General features: G+C 40.1%; 1 protein-coding gene across 1 annotated transcript in view; it reads left to right on the top strand.

Annotated features, from left to right (window-relative positions):
• DNAH8 (dynein axonemal heavy chain 8) overlaps window positions 1-20,265 on the top strand; it is a 118,312-nt gene that overhangs the window by 95,660 nt on the left and 2,387 nt on the right. Inside the window, exons 78-88 of the mRNA XM_077925645.1 lie at window positions 1,033-1,151; window positions 1,306-1,508; window positions 3,009-3,082; window positions 5,561-5,713; window positions 6,781-6,936; window positions 7,707-7,823; window positions 9,121-9,222; window positions 11,135-11,295; window positions 13,225-13,381; window positions 18,739-18,891; window positions 18,984-19,173. Of these exons, the coding sequence (XP_077781771.1) occupies window positions 1,033-1,151; window positions 1,306-1,508; window positions 3,009-3,082; window positions 5,561-5,713; window positions 6,781-6,936; window positions 7,707-7,823; window positions 9,121-9,222; window positions 11,135-11,295; window positions 13,225-13,381; window positions 18,739-18,891; window positions 18,984-19,173 (1,585 nt within the window). The remainder of the gene's footprint in view (window positions 1-1,032; window positions 1,152-1,305; window positions 1,509-3,008; window positions 3,083-5,560; window positions 5,714-6,780; window positions 6,937-7,706; window positions 7,824-9,120; window positions 9,223-11,134; window positions 11,296-13,224; window positions 13,382-18,738; window positions 18,892-18,983; window positions 19,174-20,265) is intronic.

The following is a 20,265-nucleotide window of genomic DNA, read 5'->3' as shown; positions in this document are numbered from 1 at the left end:
AGTATAGTTTCATGATCAAGGGAAGTGATTTTATTGTTTAGTTGTGTCCAACTCTTTGTGACCCCATGGACCAGAGCAGCCAGGCACTCCTGTCTTCCACTGCCTCCGGCAGTTTGGTCAAACTCATGTTAGTAGCTTCAAGAACACTGTCCAACAATCTTGTCCTCTGTCGTCCCCTTCTCCTTGTGCCCTCCATCTTCCCCAACATCAGGGTCTTTTCCAGGGAGTCTTCTCTTCTCATGAGGCGGCCAAAGAATTGGAGCCTCAGCTTCAGGTTCTGTCCTTCCAGTGAGCACTCAGGGCTGATTTCCTTCAGAATGGATAGGTTTGATCTTCTTGCAGTCCATGGGACTCTCAAGAGTCTCCTCCAGCACCATAATTCAAAAGCATCAATTCTTTGGTGATCAATTCTGCCTTAGTTAGGCACTCTTGGAGTACAGTGTCCAGTTCTGGGTGCCACAATTTAAGAAGGATATTGACAAGTGTGGAACATGTGCAGAGGAGGCTGACCAAGATTATCAAGGGTCTTGAAACCAAGCCTTATTAGGAACAGTTGAAGGAGTTAGGTATATTTAGCATGGAAAAGAAGACGGAGAGGAGATATGACAGCCCTCTTCAAATATATGAAGGGCTGTCACATAGAAGATGCTGCAATCTTTTTTTCTCCTGCTCCAGAGAGTAGGCACGAACCAATGGCTTCAAGTTGCAAGAAAGAAGAGTCTGGCTCAACATCAGGAAGACCTTTCTGATAGTAAGAGCTGTTAGACAGTGGAACAGACTTACTCAGAAAGTGGTTGACTCTCCTTCCTTGGAGCTTTTAAACTAGTGGTTGGATGGCCATCTGTCATGGATCCTGTAGCTGAGATTTCTGCATTGCAGGGGGCTGGACTAGATGATCCTGAAAGTCCCTTCCAATTCTACAGTTCTATGATTCTATGAAATATGACTTTGACTGAAGTGTAACTTTCTAAAATTGTCACAAGTGTACTTTAATGGGAAAACTATGTTTGTCTATTGCATTTGGTACATTAGATCTGTCGTAATGAGAAGGGATGGAAGAATTGGTTTGACAAGGAGGCTCCAGAGGAAGAAACGATTCCTGATGGATACAGTGACTCTCTAGATACTTTTCGTAAACTTTTGCTTATCAGGTGAGGATCATGCAATTTCACCATTGCCTGTTTTGCTAGCATTCTCCTAAGAGTGCTGTGTGCTAATCACTATGCTGCATTTCCCTCGGGGAAAAACGCTATGTAGATGAAACTGACACTCAATTTGAGCCTCACCAAATATGTTCATTCCTAGGTCGTGGTGTCCAGATCGCACACTTTCTCAAGCCAGGAAGTACATTGCAGATTCTCTGAATGAAAAGTATACAGAGCCAGTCATTTTAAACTTAGAGAAAACTTGGGAGGAAAGTGATAAGCGAACCCCACTCATCTGTTTTTTATCAATGGGATCTGATCCAACTATCCAGATTGATGCATTGGCCAGGAAACTTAAACTGGGTATAAATATAATATTTTATTCTTCAACATAAGAATTTGATATATTTTTTTAAAGAAAAAAACACTTTGGTAAATTTGGTTTTTGTAATAATTCACTGAATTTGCAGTGGGCCCTCTCATCAACAATCCTGAAAAAACTTCAGCAACTTTATAATGAGGGTTGTATTCAATTGTTCAAGCAGGAGGTGTCCATTAATAAAAAGCCAATTGTTACACAAGGCAGGGCTAGAAAGAGCTTCAGATTTCAAGGCACTTGAGGCTACTGTTAGAGGAGCTTTCACTAATTCTGTAATAAATGGCTCTTTCTTGATCTAGGACAGGGTGGCCACCAAGTTTCATATGGTACTCAGCCTTATTTCATGTGATGGGAGGAGCTCGGAAGAAGAGGTGGAGGGCAGGACAGCGGGGGGCGGTTGAAACATAGAGAGATGGAAAGTGGGGCGGGGGAGAGAATATTGCTGTAAGCGGCCAGTTCAGGCCTCTTGGAAGAGTGATATGTCTTTCCTCTAGTTAGTAGCTCACTGGGTAGGAGGAAAGAGGGAGCAAGGGAGAGAAGGGGGTGGTAGAAAATGAGGAAGGGAGGCAACCCTGTCTGCCACAAGCTACGATTTTATCCACTGTCAGCATTTAGCCCCTCAACAGATTACGCTTAAGGGAATGCAGCTCTTGACAGATAAAAAGTTTGCTGCCTTTCTGTTATTACAGCTTATGCACGTGGACATTTGCTGCCATCACAACTATCACCAGTGCTAACTACCACAGAGGATAACTTCTTGAAAGAGTCAGAAATTACCTCTGGCTTTATTCCTTAAGGGTGGCACTATGGTCTGAACCACTGAGCCTCTTGGGCTTGCCAATCAGAAGGTTGGCGGTCCGAATCCCCTCGATGGGGTGAGCTCCCGTTGCTCGGTTCTCAGCTCCTGCCAACCTAGCAGTTTGAAAACACGCCCAAAAGTGCGAGTAGATAAATAGGTACCGGTAGGAAGGTAAACAGCGTTTCCATGCGTTGCTCTGGTTTTGCCAAAAGTGGCTTAGTCATGCTGGCCACATGACCCAAAAAAACTTTCTGCGGACAAACGCCGGCTCCCTCAGCCTGTAAAGCGAGATGAGCGTCGCAACCCCAGAGTCGTCTGCAACTGGACTTAACTGTCAGGGGTCCCTTTACCTTTACCTTTATTCCTTAACTTAATTTTCATTGGCATCAAAAGACCTTCATGCATGCAGCAAAGTGATATACTAAATTAACTGAGTTAATTGGTTTGTAGCAAAGGGAAGGCAGCACAAACATGAATAATATAAAAGGCCAGCATTCAGTGAAGTCTTACAAAGATACAATGCTGTATATCTGCTAAATGAATACAATATGCATAGGATTCTTTAGTAAGTTAAAGCATAGAATTGAAAAGCCAAAGTGCTTGCACGCTTTTTGAAAACTTGCCTACAACCAAGAGTACAAATTTATGTAATCTTATTATCATTCTACCATTTCACTTGTTGTAGAAAACAGAGCTATTTCTATGGGACAAGGACAAGAAGTTCATGCACGCAAGCTAATTCAGACATCAATGTCACAGGTATGTATACAATCTTGACATTAAAAAATGTCTCATCCCTTTGCTTGAGTTTTTTTAAGATTCCACCCACCCCTGACTCAGGTTTTGTACTTCCATTAAAAAAAATTGTATAAAGAGGTGTGGCATATAGCTATTAATGATAAATTAGCATGTGCTATTAAGGTAAGATGGGGAATATGCAGGAGAAATGATTTTGAGAGATATAGAAGGTATTTGTAGAATTTGTACTATTAAAATGGAAAGGGGTCAAACCATTGCAAAAGGTGTTGAAATTTTGGGAGGTTGGATAGTTATAATGGAATGGTCTCAAGGGTGGAGTGTCCATTTTTATTTTTTTTATTTATTATTTATTCCTTTGTTTAAAATAAAAATAAAATAAAATAAAATAATTGCATTTAAAAGAGTAAGGTTGCAATCTGATATAGTGGTACCTCTGGTTAAGAACTTAATTTGTTCTGGAGGTCCATTCTTAACCTGAGGTACCACTTTAGCTAATGGGGCCTCCCGCTGCTGCTGTGTGATTTCTGTTCTCATCCTATTTCTGGTACTATTTCTGGGTTAGCGGAGTCTGTAACCTGAAGCGTATGTAACCTGAAGCATCTGTAACCTGAGGTACCACTGTACTGAGCTTCTTTACTTAGGAGCCTGGGCATATCTGTCTATCTCTCTCTCTCTAGGTAGCATCTATCTATCTATCTATCTATCTATCTATCTATCTATCTATCTATATCTATCTATCTATCTATCTATATCTCTACCCATTGAGATTATATATATATATATATATATATATATATATATGCAGGTTTTGGTGTCCTCGGGTGTCTTCCCGTGTAAAAGTTGGGGTGTCTAGGCGACGTTTCGACGAGGTCGAAAACCCGAGGACACCAAAACCTGCATTCCTATACCCGTGAAAATCTACGAAAGCATATATATATATATATATATATATATATATATATATATATATAATCAATGCCCATATATATAAAGAGGGGTAGAGTAATCTGTCCTGACCCCCTTTGCTTAGCTACCAAATCTGCTCTTTACCTCACTGTTTTGTCATTCTGGCTGAGACATGGTCAGTGAAGAAATGCACTGTAAAAGATGGATAGGATTTTGGCTGTTCTGGTCTGTCACTATTAAATTCACTCAAGTGTGGTATTGAGGAATAGCTGTAATTCCCATATTAAACTGGTTACCTTAAATTTCTAACAGACTTATTTGGAAGCCCCATTGATTTTAACAGAGCTTAACTGCAGTTATTATAGTATCTGAAACATGGTAATTTTTGAAAATAACTTTTGCTGTACTTTTTAATGAGACTTCCTTCCAAAGCAATGTCTATAGGCCTGGGATGTTAGTGTGACTTCAGATTTAAAAGAAGAGGTGGCATATTTGCTAAATCTGAGTCGAAACTTTTTTTGCTGGTGTTGGGGGATGCCAGCAGAGCGGGTGTGAACATGTTCTGTCCTCCCTCACTGGTGTATATATATATATTTGGGGGGGTAGGTTTCAGCCAAGGGAAACAGAGCAACAGAGACAGAGTCAATGCACACCTAAGTGCAGGTGACCTTGAAGGCTAAAGTCTGCAGCACACCAGAGCCGTAACTCAACTTTGAAGAGGGCACTGATTGCAAGGCAAAAGGAAAATTTGCTTAGCTAACAAGAGAGGTGAAATGAACTCTGAATAGAGGAACAGAATTATGAGGCGTAGTGTGGCTAAAAAGGGGCATACGAACATCATACTTAATAAGTGTTGGTGTCCTATGATGAGAGAAGCCCTGGACTCTCTCTTGGAGGAATAAATCATCATCATAGTTTATTTATACCCCACCATTTTCGCTGCCAGAAATCCACTGGCCTTTAGTGGTGGGTTGGGACCCTGTTCCGTGGTGCAACATGATCTGAAGTGGGTCACAATAGCAGCACTACCACCATACAAATATATATTGTTTTTAAAAAGTAAGAAATGAGTCCTCAAATGCATGGTGTATTCTGAACCCTACTAAAACAAAGAGCTCACCAGAACCCCTCAGTGATTGATAGAAGTTTTGGGAATCTTAGAGCTTGCTTAGCCTAAACAAAACCCTTATTCTGAAGGGAAAAGCAGGGTGTTTCTTTTAATAAATGATGATGGTGATGATGATGATTACAAGGTATCTCCTGTTCACCAAAACCAGTAGAAATTGCCCTGCTATAATTTTTATAACTACCACAAGATGGCAGTACTACTTTACTTACTCATTGGAACCTACAGTAGTTGTTTCATTTTAATGCAAATCCATATTTATTATTAAAACACAGAAACCCTAAACCCCAATATCAAGGAGATATAAATGATAACAAGTAGCTAGTGAAACCTTCCATCTGTGGAATACTCAAGTGTAGTTGTTGTTGTTAGTAAATTGCAGTTGGTTTGATGTTTAGCAGATTATTTAATTAAGGTTTTTTGTTTGTTTGTTTGTTTTGCTACAGGGTGGCTGGGTGTTACTTCAGAACTGCCATCTGGGTCTGGAGTTCATGGAAGAACTTTTGGAAACAATGATTAGTGCTGATATCCCTGATGATAGCTTCCGAGTATGGATAACCACTGAACCACATGAGAAGTTTCCAATTACTTTGCTTCAGGTTAGCCCTAGTATATTCAAGGGGATTTAGATGAACTGTTAAGATAATTCATGTGGCAAAACTGAAAGTGGGAAGGAGAAATATTGCTTGCATTGAATTTTAAACTGTGGTAAAGGTTAAAAACTTTTCAGTCATATGAGAGACTTTAGGTTATGGTTGACGCAAGAAGAGAATCTTTACCTATTCAGAAGTTTCCTCTCCTGTAGACTCAACAGGGCCCTAAAGCAGAGATTATTCTGCCATCAGCTTGCTGTTTTTTTTCTAGACTGGCATGCCATTGTCCAATTGTCACTATCTTTGGTGTTATCGTTTGTTCTTATAAAGATTTTAGAATTATTTATATATGTATATCCTACCTAGTGGATGTCAATTATTTGGGTTATTTATAATGAATTTTGCAAGGGGCCTCCAATCTTCTCCAATCCAAAATGTCAATCAAATCCTCACCTGCATAGTTCCATAATGCTGTTACTGGCAGCTGCTGCTCCCTGACTCATAAATAAGACACCTCACTGCCCTCAGTGTTGATCATTGGCTGCTGAAGGGTATTACATTTTTAGTTGAAATATATTAAAATAAACAAAATTGTCCAGTAGCACCTTAGAGACCAGCTAAATTTGTTCTTAGTATAAGCTTTCTTGTGCATGCACACTTCTTCTTACTGGACTTTTTTTTTTAATTTTCATATATTTTGACTGCGTCAGACCAACACGGCTACCTACCTGAATCTAGAAACATTTTTAGTAGCTTATAGCTCATTGTTATACTGGACTAGTAACAAGGGATCTTAGGGGTTTTTTGGGGGGTGTGTGTGTTGTGAATTCATACCTAATCGAATGGAACAATGGACTAAGGAAGGAGGTGTGGATACAGGAAGCATGTATGTTTCATCCAATAGGAAGCTGTTCAGTCACATGTCTGTAATTTTTAAAACTACACACTAGAACCAAAGTTGTGTTTGGCTTTTGTTTATGTCTGAACTTTAGCTTTGAAAACGGCGTGATTTTTAGGCGTGCTACTGTTGGGGTCAAATGAAATAAATCTTTTCTTCTTTTTATATATGTCAGACTTCTATAAAATTCACAAATGAACCACCACAAGGTATGCGAGCAGGTTTGAAAAGAACATTTTCTGGTATAAATCAGGACTTGCTTGATGTCAGCAACATGCCCATGTGGAAACCTCTTCTTTACACCGTGGCTTTCCTACACTCCACTGTTCAGGTATTACAAACATACTTTCTTTTCATTTATGCCTAACAGGACCTTTCCACTGGGATGCCTGAAAAATAACCTATTGCTATATGTGAGCTCAATATTTATAATACACAATAAAGGCTTGATGCTGCACACCCATCCTTCTGCTTCAAATGTTTCATTTTTGGCCTCAGAGGGTAACAATATCTATCTATCTATCTATCTATCTATCTATCTATCTATCTATCTATCTATCTATCATCTATCTATATCTATCTATCTATCTATCTATCTATCTATCTATCTATCTATCTATCTATCATCTTTGGGTATTTGACAAACCACGGCAATACCTGAAGAATTATCCTTTGAGCACAAAAATTAGTTAAAGAATATGATAATACAGCTTTCCTGTATCTCCTGTATTTCCTGTATTTTTTGAATGGAAATTGCCAATTAAGCTGACTCAAAGTGACCGTGCTGTGTCTAAATGGGATCGGTAACGGTCACTGTATTACATTCTGGGTTGTTTGTACATTCTGAGTACATTGTATTGTGAGATTCTTCCGATGATTTCCTGGTGTATCTTGAGCTGCAGTAGGTGCATAATTCATATCAAGAAACATTTGTCCATTTTCGATCAATATTCTGTCAATTCTAATATATTTGATCAGAAAATGGTATTGACCTGAAATGTCAGCGATAGCAGTTGTTAAATGAAAAGCAGTAATAAGCGAAACAAACAACATTAATAAATACTGAAATCACACTCCTTGGTTTCTATTGTCTTATTTCAGGAAAGACGCAAATTTGGCCCTTTGGGCTGGAATATTCCTTATGAATTCAACTCAGCAGACTTCACAGCCAGTGTTCAGTTTATACAGAATCATTTGGACGAATGTGACATTAAAAAAGTGAGTGTCCCTATACTGTAATGTTGTTTCTACTTTGTATAAGCTGAGGATGATTATGGTCAGTTTATCTTAACCTCAAAAAAGAGACAAGCATTAGAGCCCCAGTTTTTTTAGTGACTCAGATTACCCACCCACCCATTCACTCAGCCCCCAGTCTCTCAAATAAGTGCTTGTGTGGCCCAGAGAGATCCTGCAAACCATTTGCAACATAGCTTCTCTTGAAAGTATGAAGCCTTCCTTAGCAGAAGTTTAAAGTGAAGATGAATGGTCTTGGTCGTATAGTGGATTATGAAGCAGCAAACAAATTAATTGTGCACTTATATTTTCCTCTGCCTCAGTTATGAACAGCATTCTAAGTCTGAAACATTGGGCTTCATCCATCTTCCTGTGGGTGATGGATTCCTGTGGGTGATGAACTGAACTGCCTTCAGCTGAGCCTTCTTTTAAGCCCTTTCCCACCTGCAATAACATGTACCTTAGTATTGTAACTTGCCAACTATTACTGAGAACCAGGAGGCATGTGTGTAGCTCCCATATAGAAATTCATTCCTCCCTCTCTTCCCAGGCTCTCACACTCAGTGTAGTTTGCAGGCCAAGACCCCAGGCAGAGGAGAGGGATCGCTAGATGACTATATGGGAAGCACACTTGGGCCTCCTGTTGGAAGTAATGGTCCATGCAGTGTGATGTGCACATGTCATATACCTGCAGCAGCCAGGGAGAGGGAAATGTCAATTGCTTTGTGTGCATAGCTGCATCCATAAAGGAATGGATCGTACCCACAGTTATTATGGCTTATAAAAGGACAAGCGGCTGCAGTCTGTACTTTTGGGTAGCAGCGCATTCACTGTGGGACGCAATGCATTTGTAGTAAAAAGGTAAAGGGACCCCTGACCATTAGGTCCAGTCGTGGCCGACTCTGGGGTTGCTGCGCTCATCTCACTTTACTGGCTGAGGGAGCTGGCGTACAGCTTCCGGGTCATGTGGCCAGCATGACTAAGCCGCTTCTTGTGAACCAGAGCAGTGCACGGAAAAGCCGTTTACCTTCCCGCTGCAGTGGTACCTACTTGCACTTTGATGTGCTTTCAAACTGCTACAATCTTAGGTCAAAATCACAAGATGGTCTTTATTTTTATTTGTTTTCTGGAGAAACTTAGTTATGTTTGAGGTTTTCAGTTGTTATCCTTGGGTCAAAAGTCAGAGTTACGGGCGCCTGCACATGATCCTTGAGCACTTTGTGCAATCCAAGTTTGTGAGTATGTACTAGAATTTCTGAAATGTGCTTGTTTTTGTCTCTAGGGAATATCCTGGAGCACAGTCCGATACATGATTGGAGAAGTACAGTATGGAGGCAGGGTCACCGATGATTATGATAAGCGTCTTCTTAATTGCTTTGCAAGGGTAAGGAAATGTGATGAAAAGTTCTTAACAATAAGCAAAAAAGGCTTCCAAATGAACAATGATTCACTTTCAATTGAAATAAGCTATAGTATGTTGTTAAAAATGCACCAGCAATGTAATAGGACCCTCATGGCATATAGTCAATCATCTGGAAAGAAAGGCCTTTCAAATTTATGATTTTGTATTTCTCATAAAATCAATGTATTAAAGCCATTGCTATGTTTTGTTTTTAAAACAGTAGGCTTTCGGTTATTCATATAACAAGCTAATATCCTACGCATTTAATGAGTAGGTTTGGGGATGTTGGTTGGTGTACATCAGTAGGATTGTGCTGTCATGACCTCAGAGTCTAGCAGTGACCAGCAAAGAAGACCATTGCTATGTTTTGTTTTTAAAACAGTAGGCTTTCGGTTATTCATATAACAAGCTAATATCCTACGCATTTAATGAGTAGGTTTGGGGATGTTGGTTGGTGTACATCAGTAGGATTGTGCTGTCATGACCTCAGAGTCTAGCAGTGACCAGCAAAGAAGCCAGAGCAGATTCCTGGCTTTTTGGGTCTGATGCTGGTAACCAGAGGACAATTGAACTTGAGGGTGGCAGGCAGGACCTCATTGAAACTAGATACCGCAGCATTAGAACCCATACAACTGGTGTAGGACCCTCTGGGCCTGAGGAACCATGTGTCTTTCACAGTACTTCACCAGTACAAGTGTGTATGGAGAACACCAGGTAGGAGACCGTGCAATGAAGGAGAGGTGCCTGATTTGATGCCAAAGGGGTGGCCCTTTAAGAGACACTAGTTCTCCAAAAGAAGATAGTGACAGAGGCTCAAAAAGTCTCAGTTTGCACCCAACCCTTGTAGGAGCAAATTGCTCATTTGGGACTCTCCATGGTACTGAAATGCCTGCTCACTGGTTCCTGGCGGTGGGTGGGGTTTGCAGCCTGGTGTGGGGCCTGCCATCATCCCCGGGCCACACCACACCAGTGGTCAGCACGGCAACACTGTTTTTTCCCACCGAAGGGACCAGTTCAAACCAGCCACTTGGCAGCAATCAAGGGCGCAGAGCCTCAGGAGCGGATCGCGCCTGCTAAGGCTTCACTCTAGTCCGCTCCTGTGGCTTAAAAGTAGCAGGAGTCGATGCTGGCTGTGCAGTCGGCCCTTGGAGTGTCACCCACCCAGCCCTCACTCTAATTGCTTCCTTCATTACAGGCTGAGCTTTCTGCTTCCAGGTTCATGGGCATTGCTATGGTTGGATGATGGTTGCTGTCTTTCAGAGCCGGGGAATAATTTTCCCTGCTCTGCAGGTTTTGCCTTCCCCATAGCAATTGTCACAACTTTGGCGTTTTTAGGCCTTGGGCACAATCCTTTCATTCAACAGTCAACAAAGGGGTGGCATGGTGACTCACCCCTTCTGCAGCGGCAATATCAGGGCCCCCATTAAAGGGGTATTGAGGGGAGTCTCTGTCCACTAGCGCACTGAGAACTCCCCTCTGCAACGTGGAAAGGGGGCCAGCTGTGTAAACACACACTTTGCAGTGTTCCCATATTCCTGACTGACACTGCCATGCCTCAGACCCCAACACGGGGCTGAGAGGGATACCTAAGCCAAGGTTTCCCACATCTGGAATTCAATAAGGTTGTGGCCAATTTTTTATCCCAAAATATATTGTCTGTGTTTCATTCTGTTTAATTGAGGGCTGGCTCCCGGGAGGTGGGGGACTGCGCCTGGGCACACAACAACCAACATTCTTTACTCTGTGAGCTCCTCTGGATCAGGACAGGAGCACTTTGCCAACATTTGGTGGCTTCTGCTTTCTGTCCTTGTGTACCCCATTCTCAGCAATCCAGCTCTTAATTCTTCACAAACTTAAATTTCAACTCCACCCCCCCCCCCCCGTTTTTGTTCAGGTCTGGTTCAGTGAGAAGATGTTTGAGAATACATTCTGTTTTTACACTGGTTATAAAATACCAGTGTGCAAAACTCTGGATCAGTATCATGAATATATTTCAACTCTCCCATCAATGGACAGCCCAGAAGTATTTGGTCTTCATCCTAATGCAGACATTACGTAAGTGGGTTTTTAGCAAAGATGGAAATTCTTCAAGTTTTTCTTTAATCACTTTTAAAAATATATTCTAAGTAATGAAGTATACTGGAAATCTACAGTATTTACATATACCAGAATATTTTAGAGAGCCTTTCTGGACTTTTTCAAGATTAAGGGAACAATCCAGCATCATGCTGGTCTGTGGGAGGGAATTAAGGGAAAGTCCCATTTGCAAAAGTGGAAGTTGGTTGTACAAGTGGAACATCATAATTGGATATTACCCCAACTTAACACTTTCCAGGTTAAACGTTACTTTTAACAATTTTCAAAATGTGATTATCCTATGAACAGAGAGCTTTCCCATATGCTCTAACACTTCTAGCAACACTTTTGTTCCCACTCAATTGTACTAAATAATTTAGTTGACATTTACACAAGATGAACTTGGATCAAACAGACTGCAAAAAATGATATTATTTCATTAGTTCTTATGAAGTTCTTTGAATTTAACGATGGAATTTCAATCTTACCTGATAACTGCATTTTGAATGTTATCTTTTATTTAGTCACTTTTCATCCTTAAATACCTGGCAGGTTGTTTGTTATTTTCTGCTTCAAATACTGCACATCTGCTACAGGATGTAATTAGTCATCATAATATTTTATTAGTTTTTTATGTTATTCCTATGATTCAGTCGTGAATTATGCTTTTGGTCAATACGCTCACACTTAGCATTTCTGTGATTGTTAAAATCTGGTCAAACATTTCAATGGTGTTATTAACAAGTTTTGAACACTCAGTTATTAAAAGTGATATTTACTTTGGGGTTTCAAAAGTTTTACTGTAGAGGACAGAGTCTAGTCCTTAAGTTACCTCAGAAAGGCAGAAGTGAATTCTCAGGGGGAGTGCCCATATCTGAAGATTCATGCCTAAAGAGCTATGGCTTTGACATTTTGTATTATATTACAACACGTATTATCGTTTTGACATTTCATTATTATTCAGGTGTAAGCATGCCTCATGTAATTATATCCATGTCTTTCAAAAGTAATGTGAGAAGCAGCCCTGAGGTGTAAAAGAGCTTGAATCATAGAATCAGAGTTAGAAGGGAGCACAAGGATCATCTAGTCCAAACCCGTGCATTGCAGGAATCTTTAGCCCAATATAGGGCTTGAACCCACAACTCAGGACTAAGTAAGAAGTATAAGTTGCCTGTGTAATAGCATGTCAAGCACTGCTCTCTTGAGCTCTGAATGTGGGGCTGCCACTATATCGCTCGAAATGCTAATGAAACTATCAATGCAGCAGATGTATTTGTTTGTATATTGCTTTATAGGCTGAGTTTATCACTCACCATTGGCATCTCATTTAAACTACCCATCAAACAGTTTTGGGAGAAAATGCCCAAAGAAGCTGCAAAGTGGCATTTTAGGTTTTGAGTAGTTGGTGTGTTGCTGCTCTGGGAATTTCCTGAAAGATCCCTGCAAGAGGCAGCTTGGCATTGTTTCTTTGCCTTTCTGAAATGTACATGAAATTCATTGGTTCGTTTCCTTGTAAATAAAACTGAGTCTTTTTAGCATTGTAGAGTAGAGTAGAGTAGAGTAGAGTAGAGTAGAGTAGAGTAGAGTAGAGTATTGTGGATTGCCAGAGAACAGCTATTCCTAGTTGCACTCAGACATCACAACGACCCAAGGTTCATTGTAGCATGAGCCTTTGGAGTCACAATGCCTTCCCTTCCTTCTTCTTTTATGCTCAAATTGAGAAAGTTTAAGCAAGAAGAAAGAACAGGTTCTCTTACTGCAGATATTGAGGGAAAATAAATCTGTTATCAAAAATAGTTGCAAAAGTAAAATACTCTTGACAAAGAACTGCAAAGTGCAAATTTCATGGGTCCATTTCCTAGCAACGAAACTAATATTCTGCTGCATATTATTGAAAATTCCTCTTAGGTATCAAAGTAGCACAGCATCTGATGTCCTGAACACCATTACCAATATTCAGCCAAAGGAAAGCGGAGGTGGAGTGGGGGAAACTCGAGAAGCTATCGTGTATCGATTAGCTGAAGATATGCTTGAGAAGCTGCCTCCTGATTACATAGCACATGAGGTGACTGTTTTTAAATTCTACAAGAGAATTGCAGACATGGGAATACTAACTTTTTTTGAGGCAGGGCCCTTGAGACTGATGCAGCTTCTGGGTGGTCTAGAAATCGGCATCTGTGGTTGTGAACAATACCAAACACACATGTGTGGATGCACTAAGTTGCAAACAACAAGCATAAGGTCATGATGGAAAGCCAGAGCTTTGCCAAACCAGAACTGGAACAAAGGAATTTTAAGAGGAATGGGTAGTCTGTGAGTTGATATAAGCCATACCTAGGACAAACTGCTAAGTGTGGAACTTCTTAAAGTATAACCTTTAAATCCAGGAAAAACATCTACCTTTTCTAGACAGAAAGAAAAAAGATAGATGTTTTCCTGGATTTTCTATCATGTAAAGGTTATACTTTAAGAAGACATAATGGGCCAGTTTAGACATAATGATCTTGTCGTGATAATGCTGGGTTTAGTAAGCTGAGAACAGTGTCCACATACTACTACTCCTTCACGAGCTCTTCTAGTCCTAGTTTAAACAAACTATGGTTTCCCATTACATACCAGCTGGCAGACTGGTTTAATGTCACCTTATTAATCAGGTTATTAAATCTAGATCTGTTTATGTTTCATCAGACCCAGTGCCCAATGGTTAGAACACCTGATAACATCCCAAAATATACATTTAAGCTAAAAAGACCACACCAAATAGTTGCCTACAGTTCATCAGACAAATAAATGGATACCTGATGAAGGATTTGGAGTTAAACAAGGTGTTGTTCTCCAGGGATAGAACCAGGCTGGGGTCCATCCTAATTAGCTTCCTGGGAATGTGGGCTTTTCCTTGGAGTCCTACTCTCAGAGGAGGACAGGGCTGAGCATCATTGACTCCTGCAATGTATTAAGCCTATGAGTTGATTGGACCTGGTATAAACAACAGGACCTGGCCTTTTCCTCTTTTTCTTGGTCAATATAGAAGCATTTGTGAGTTCTTGACACTTCAAGTGCCAGCTGAAGTGATCACTCTGGCAGCTACATCCTGAATCGGAGCATACACCCACAACCCACACACACCCCTATCTAGTTTAGGGGATAGACACTCATAACCTCAGCTTTGAAGTTCTGAAACATTTCCATTAGATTAGAATTTAAGATTTAAGTTAAAATAAATTGCTTTGAGTATTGCTTGTGACTTGAGTGTGAGTAGGTACTATGATAGACTCCTGAATCTTGCAGCATCTTAGGCGGAACAGTAGTTCCAAGGGACTACTCTTTTAACAGGCAGCAGCTGCTGGCTGATTCCCAAAGATTTCAGTCAAAGCAACTAATGAATTTTGTGATTCAGCTATGATCCTGAAAGACCTCTTCTTTTAAAAAGTAAGATATATAGAGCTGTGATAATATTCTTACAGCTGTGCTGAGCTTTTACACATTAGAAGTAAAAGGGAACCTGTCCTGCTCTCCATTGCTTTATTCCCCAGTTTGTAGTTTGGGTGCCATTTTTCTTTAAAAAGGGGGCATCTTCCTAAGGTGAGTCTAGCCATTAAGGGAACAGTATGATGATGATGTTATGTCATCACATGGCCTGCCAGATTTGGCTGCATGATGATATCATGAAGCCAAATTAGAGTGAGGACAATGCTTTTACTCTGAACAAACCTTTTCTTCTGTTTTGCACCCCCCCCCCAGTTCAGTAACTAAAATTGGGGTAAGAAGTTTGTTTGTAAAATACACATACCTGTTTCAGCTTACGCCTAGGTATTCTGTTATAGGGAATCCTCTAAGGTTACATAAAGGGAACATAAAGGTCCCTTTATGATGCTAGAAGAGGAATTTGGCTGGATGTGTATCTAATGGCTGTACCTTAAGGAAAAATTATTAGCTAATCAATTTCCAATGAGAATTGCTCCCTTGATTCTATATATATCACATCAAAGGTCACGTGTATCCCCAGATTATAGTAACTTCAAACAACTGTACATATTGGTGAATAATTTTCTCTTTTTATAGTCAAGATGCTGCAAACATTGGCCCATCTGTGCCACTTATTGAAAAATCCAATGGGTTCTTCAAGGGCAATACAAAAAACAAGTTGCAAGATTAATCCAGAAGAAATACGAAAGAGTAATGATGATATTAAAGTTGTAATTTCTCCTTCCTTAAAAACCCCATAAAGGATTTGTTTCTTAAGTATATGGGATACCACAACTTCAGAGGCATAGTAATTATTTCTCAGAATTTAATGGGTATACTCATTGTCCGCAATGAATAGCCTACGAATCTTACATAAAATGTAAGAATGCAATAATTGTATTCTCTCCACTAACTAGATAGTCATTCCCTTTATATATCAGAGCTCAGATGATCATAAAGTCTACTGATTTAGGGTGCAATCCCTGAAGCACTGCTCCCTGGGCAGTCTCCATTGAAGTAAATGGTGACTATATAGAAGTGCTTTCTGAACTTGACTCATCATGGGGTAATGGTGGGGGGGGGGGGATGGAGGAGGTTTTGTCTCTTATAAATGCTGGAGAGTTCAAAGCTAACATGACAAAACATTGCTCTTTTTAAAAATGTCGGGGTAGAGCAATCATAAGTGGGGGAGGGTGCCATGTGGCAGATCTGCTGCCGCATCGCATGCCCTGTTGGCTCACCAGACAGGGCACAGGTTGTGCCAGGGGTGTGTGCCTCTTGTATTTTTCCCACAGTGTCAGTCCCTAGGTGGATCTAAGGGGCTTTGACCCAATGGACTCAAAGCTGCTGGTGCCTCAACCCACTTGGCTCTACACTACATGAATGTTGCTTTTGTGTGTGTTGGTGTCTGAGTTGGTATTTTCCTATGGTTACTTTACATCTTTGTACTGGACCACTCCTCTTCCTGTACACTTTGTCTCTGTCCCTTATTCACTATCTACTCTCTTAGTTTTTCTCACCCCCGCCCCTCCTTAATTTTCATCTTCCAAGAACTCCTCCTTCTGCAACTAATTATCTGTTTTTGTCACAGCATTTTCTAAATTTTATTTTTATGGCTGTTTTCCCCCAGTTTTTAAAAGTTCTGTAATCTGCTTTGAGCCTTCAGGATGAAGCATTAATTTTTAAAAGAAAACTTTTTGCTAGCAGAGCAGTATCTACGCTTCAATTTCAAATTGGTTCTAAGTGACACTGACTTCATAATTTTTTAACAAGCATGGGCATGGGATAGATAAGTGATCTGTGTAAGTGATTAGTCAGTGGGGGTCAGCAAACTTTTTCAGCAGGAGGCCGGTCCACTGTCCCTCAGACCTTGTGGGGGGCCGGACTATATTTTGAAGGGGGAAAAAATGAACGAATTCCTATGCCCCACAAATAACCCAGAGATGCATTTTAAATAAAAGGACACATTCTACTCAGGTAAAAACATGCCGATTCCTGGACCATCCACAGGCTGGATTTAGAAGGCGATTGGGCCGGATCCAGCCCCTGGGCCTTAGTTTGCCTCCCCATGGATTCGTGTAATGCACTGTGGCGATCACACTGGGTCCCTGGATGTTTCACCATCTATTGATCCCTGTGCCACCACTTTATTTCTCGCTGCCACCACCCAGACCCTACCTGGTACAATACTGAATCCAGTCAGTGTTAAATTGGAACATAAACTTCTGTTTATTTATTGCAGTTTAACAAGCGTGTGGTTTCATAAACGGTATCAGTCAATTACAATCATGGGGTGCCTATCCAGACCTATAACTTCTGCTACCTGCTCTCACTCACTAAACCACCTCTCAGATATTTACTTGTCTTCCTAGCCCCTAACTGTTCCTGACTCAGCTTATTTCACTACACTAACTCAACCTACCCACAGACTATATCCCAATTCACTCCCACGCCAACCAACCACCCAACTCCCAATGAACTCCCCCTTTTGCTCCTCCCAGAGCTGGTTTTATAGTCCCTCTGACTCCACCCCCTGGGTTCTGATTGGGTAACCTGTTTAACTATTTCACCTCCAGCACTTTCATATGTTAACGTCACATGCACCTGCTTTTTTTGCACTTCCAGTGTGCCATCCAAAGAGGAAACTTTGTGAGCTTAAGCCACGTTTGAGTCTTATGCATTTCTCTGTAATGTACACAGCGAGAGGTCACAGCTCAGTGGTAGGGCACATGCTCTGCATGCAGAAGCTCCCAAGTCCAATCCCTGGCATTTTGGTAAAAGAAACTGCCAGTAGCAGTCTAGGAGGACCTCTGTCTCGGCCCTTGGAGAGCCATATCAAGGCAGTGCATACTGGGAGAGGTGAACCACAGGTACCACTCAGTAAAATGCACCTGCACCTGCATACTTTCCATGTGGACGTTAATCTGCAAGTAACATACACAATCTGCTTCTCAATAATTCTTTTTAAAATTTTAATATTTTAATATTTTATTTAAGGGGGAAATACATGAACAAAGACATACAGATACCACAAATACACATAGAAACACATATATACAAACTAAAACAAGACACCTTACCCACCCCTGTGACCTCCCTCCACCACGGCTCGGCTTCCTTAATTTTTAATTTTATTATTTCATTGCATTTCTAAAAAAATTCATCTTCATCTCTTACAACCATTTCTGATTTAATTTTCACCTTTACTTTACATACTTAAGCTATACTTGCTAACCCTATATTTATATTCACACTTCCACTTTACACGTTCAATCTATGCATATTAACACATTCTTTTAAGAGCAGCATTTTTCCATGTATTCTTTGAAGTTTTTCCATTCTGATTTTAAATTTTGATTTGTTTGAGATCTTATAATTGCTGTTAATTTTGCCAACTCGATGAATTTACTTAGTTTATAAAGACATTCTTCTTTAGAGGGTACCGTCGTGTCTTTCCATTTGCTGGCTAGAACTATTTTGGCGGCAACTGTGGCATATAAAAAAAATTCTCTTCTTCTTATTCTGTGGGATATCACTCCCTATTATGCCCAATAGATATGTCTCAGGGGTTTTTTCTATGGAGATCCTGCTTCTTCTCAATAATTGTTGAAATGCCCAGCTGGTGATGGTGGACCAGAAGCTGGACCTAGTCATCAAAGTACTATCAAAGCAGAAACCATCAGTGGGGCTGTGTCAGCTCACACCACTTGTCGTGGATGCCGTACTGTAACAGGAGACTGGTCTCTCATTCGTATGAGAGCTGTGGAAAATGCAAAACCTGTGTTGGTCTCAGATGGGAGTGAGATGATTTGTGAAGAATAAGATGCCTTGGTACCTGTTATGTTGGCCTAGCCCCAGCCCCACAAATCATAAACAGAAACGGTGCAAAATATAATTAATATATTTTACTCTAAATGCTTTATTGACCAGATTACTTTCTCTTAACTTCCTATTTAGGTGAAAGCCCGCTTAATAAAAATGGGACATCTTAATTCTATGAATATTTTTCTTCGTCAAGAAATTGACCGAATGCAAAAGGTTATCAAAATAGTTCGAACCAGTCTAAGTGACCTTAAGCTCGCCATAGAAGGAACTATTATTATGAGTGAGGTAACCTAGTCCATCATTATGTAAGACTACTCATTTTAAAACTAATGCATCTCATATCAGGGCCACTAATTTTTTGTTTTTAATTTCTTCAGAATTTAAGAGATGCGCTTGATAACATGTATGATGCTCGGATTCCTAAACTTTGGAAACGTGTATCTTGGGATTCTTCCACACTTGGCTTCTGGTTTACTGAACTTCTAGAGAGAAACAATCAGTTTCGCATCTGGATATTTGAAGGGAGGCCTCCTGTATTTTGGATGACTGGATTCTTTAATCCTCAGGGTAAGAATTAGAAGGGTAAAATTAACTGTACATTATCCTGCATTTAGCTACAGTTTAATTTACTCTGCTGTAGTGAGATTCTCAGAGGGTGGGGGAAGGGATCAAATACATTCAGAGGCTTTTTTCAGTTCTACAAAGAAAATTTACATTTCTAATATGTATGTAATAATATGTATGTAGAATAACTGCTCATAGCTTCTGTCAAATTGATGCAAAAGTAGCATTTCCAATTATTATATTATCCAAAAGACTGTGGTGTCTCATAGGACATAGATGCAAGTTCTTCCAAAATTGCAAATTGTAAACATTTCCCCTGTATGACCTCCACTGTAGTATTTAATTTTCTGGAACCAAAATAGAATTTATTGTACATTCTAGCAAGTAATGTAGTCTCTCAGATGGATGAAAATCAACATGCATACATTCTTGTCAAGCATTTCTCCATTTTTGGCATATACCCTGTTAGCAAGACAGCATTTCATCATGGGCTTGCATGGTTGGTTGCATGCCAATTTATTTTCCCATACTATCTTGGCAACCAGTTTCTATTTACCAAGGGACATTTAGGCTACAATTCTATAGCCACTTACCAGGAAGGAAGTTAATGGGACTTATCTTTTTAACAGACATTTATAGGATTGAACTGTTAGACATTTTCAGAAAAGTAAGGGGGAAAGAAATAAGTAAAGGTGTAAGACTGGGAAGAAAGAACATTAAAATAAAACAATTTGCCAATTTCTGTGGTTTAATGACTATCTTGTACTGAGGTAGACTGATGAATGCCACTGTGTAATTTCTAAACAAAACTGATTAGCTTCAAAGAACAGATAAAACCTTCAGAGAATATTTGTTTGGCAACAAATGATTTAAATTTTGAAAGCATTTTGGTTCTTTAGATATAAAATGCAGCAGTGCTTCTTGGCCTCCAAAGCCCCTAATACTTTCCAGTCCCAGTGAGGCCAATACGTGGCTTCTTTTGATTACAGTTTCAGGTTTTTCAAATCCTTAATATTTGCTGTAGCCACTAGATGTTGTTACTATTAATTCACTAATAAATAACAGTAGTTGTAGCCTATAGTTCCACTGTTCTTG

The sequence above is a fragment of the Podarcis muralis genome, chromosome 3 (genome assembly GCF_964188315.1).
Source record: "Podarcis muralis chromosome 3, rPodMur119.hap1.1, whole genome shotgun sequence".
Taxonomy (NCBI): domain Eukaryota; kingdom Metazoa; phylum Chordata; class Lepidosauria; order Squamata; family Lacertidae; genus Podarcis; species Podarcis muralis.
Note: the sequence above shows the minus strand (reverse complement) of the source record. Positions and strands in the feature narration are given on the sequence as shown.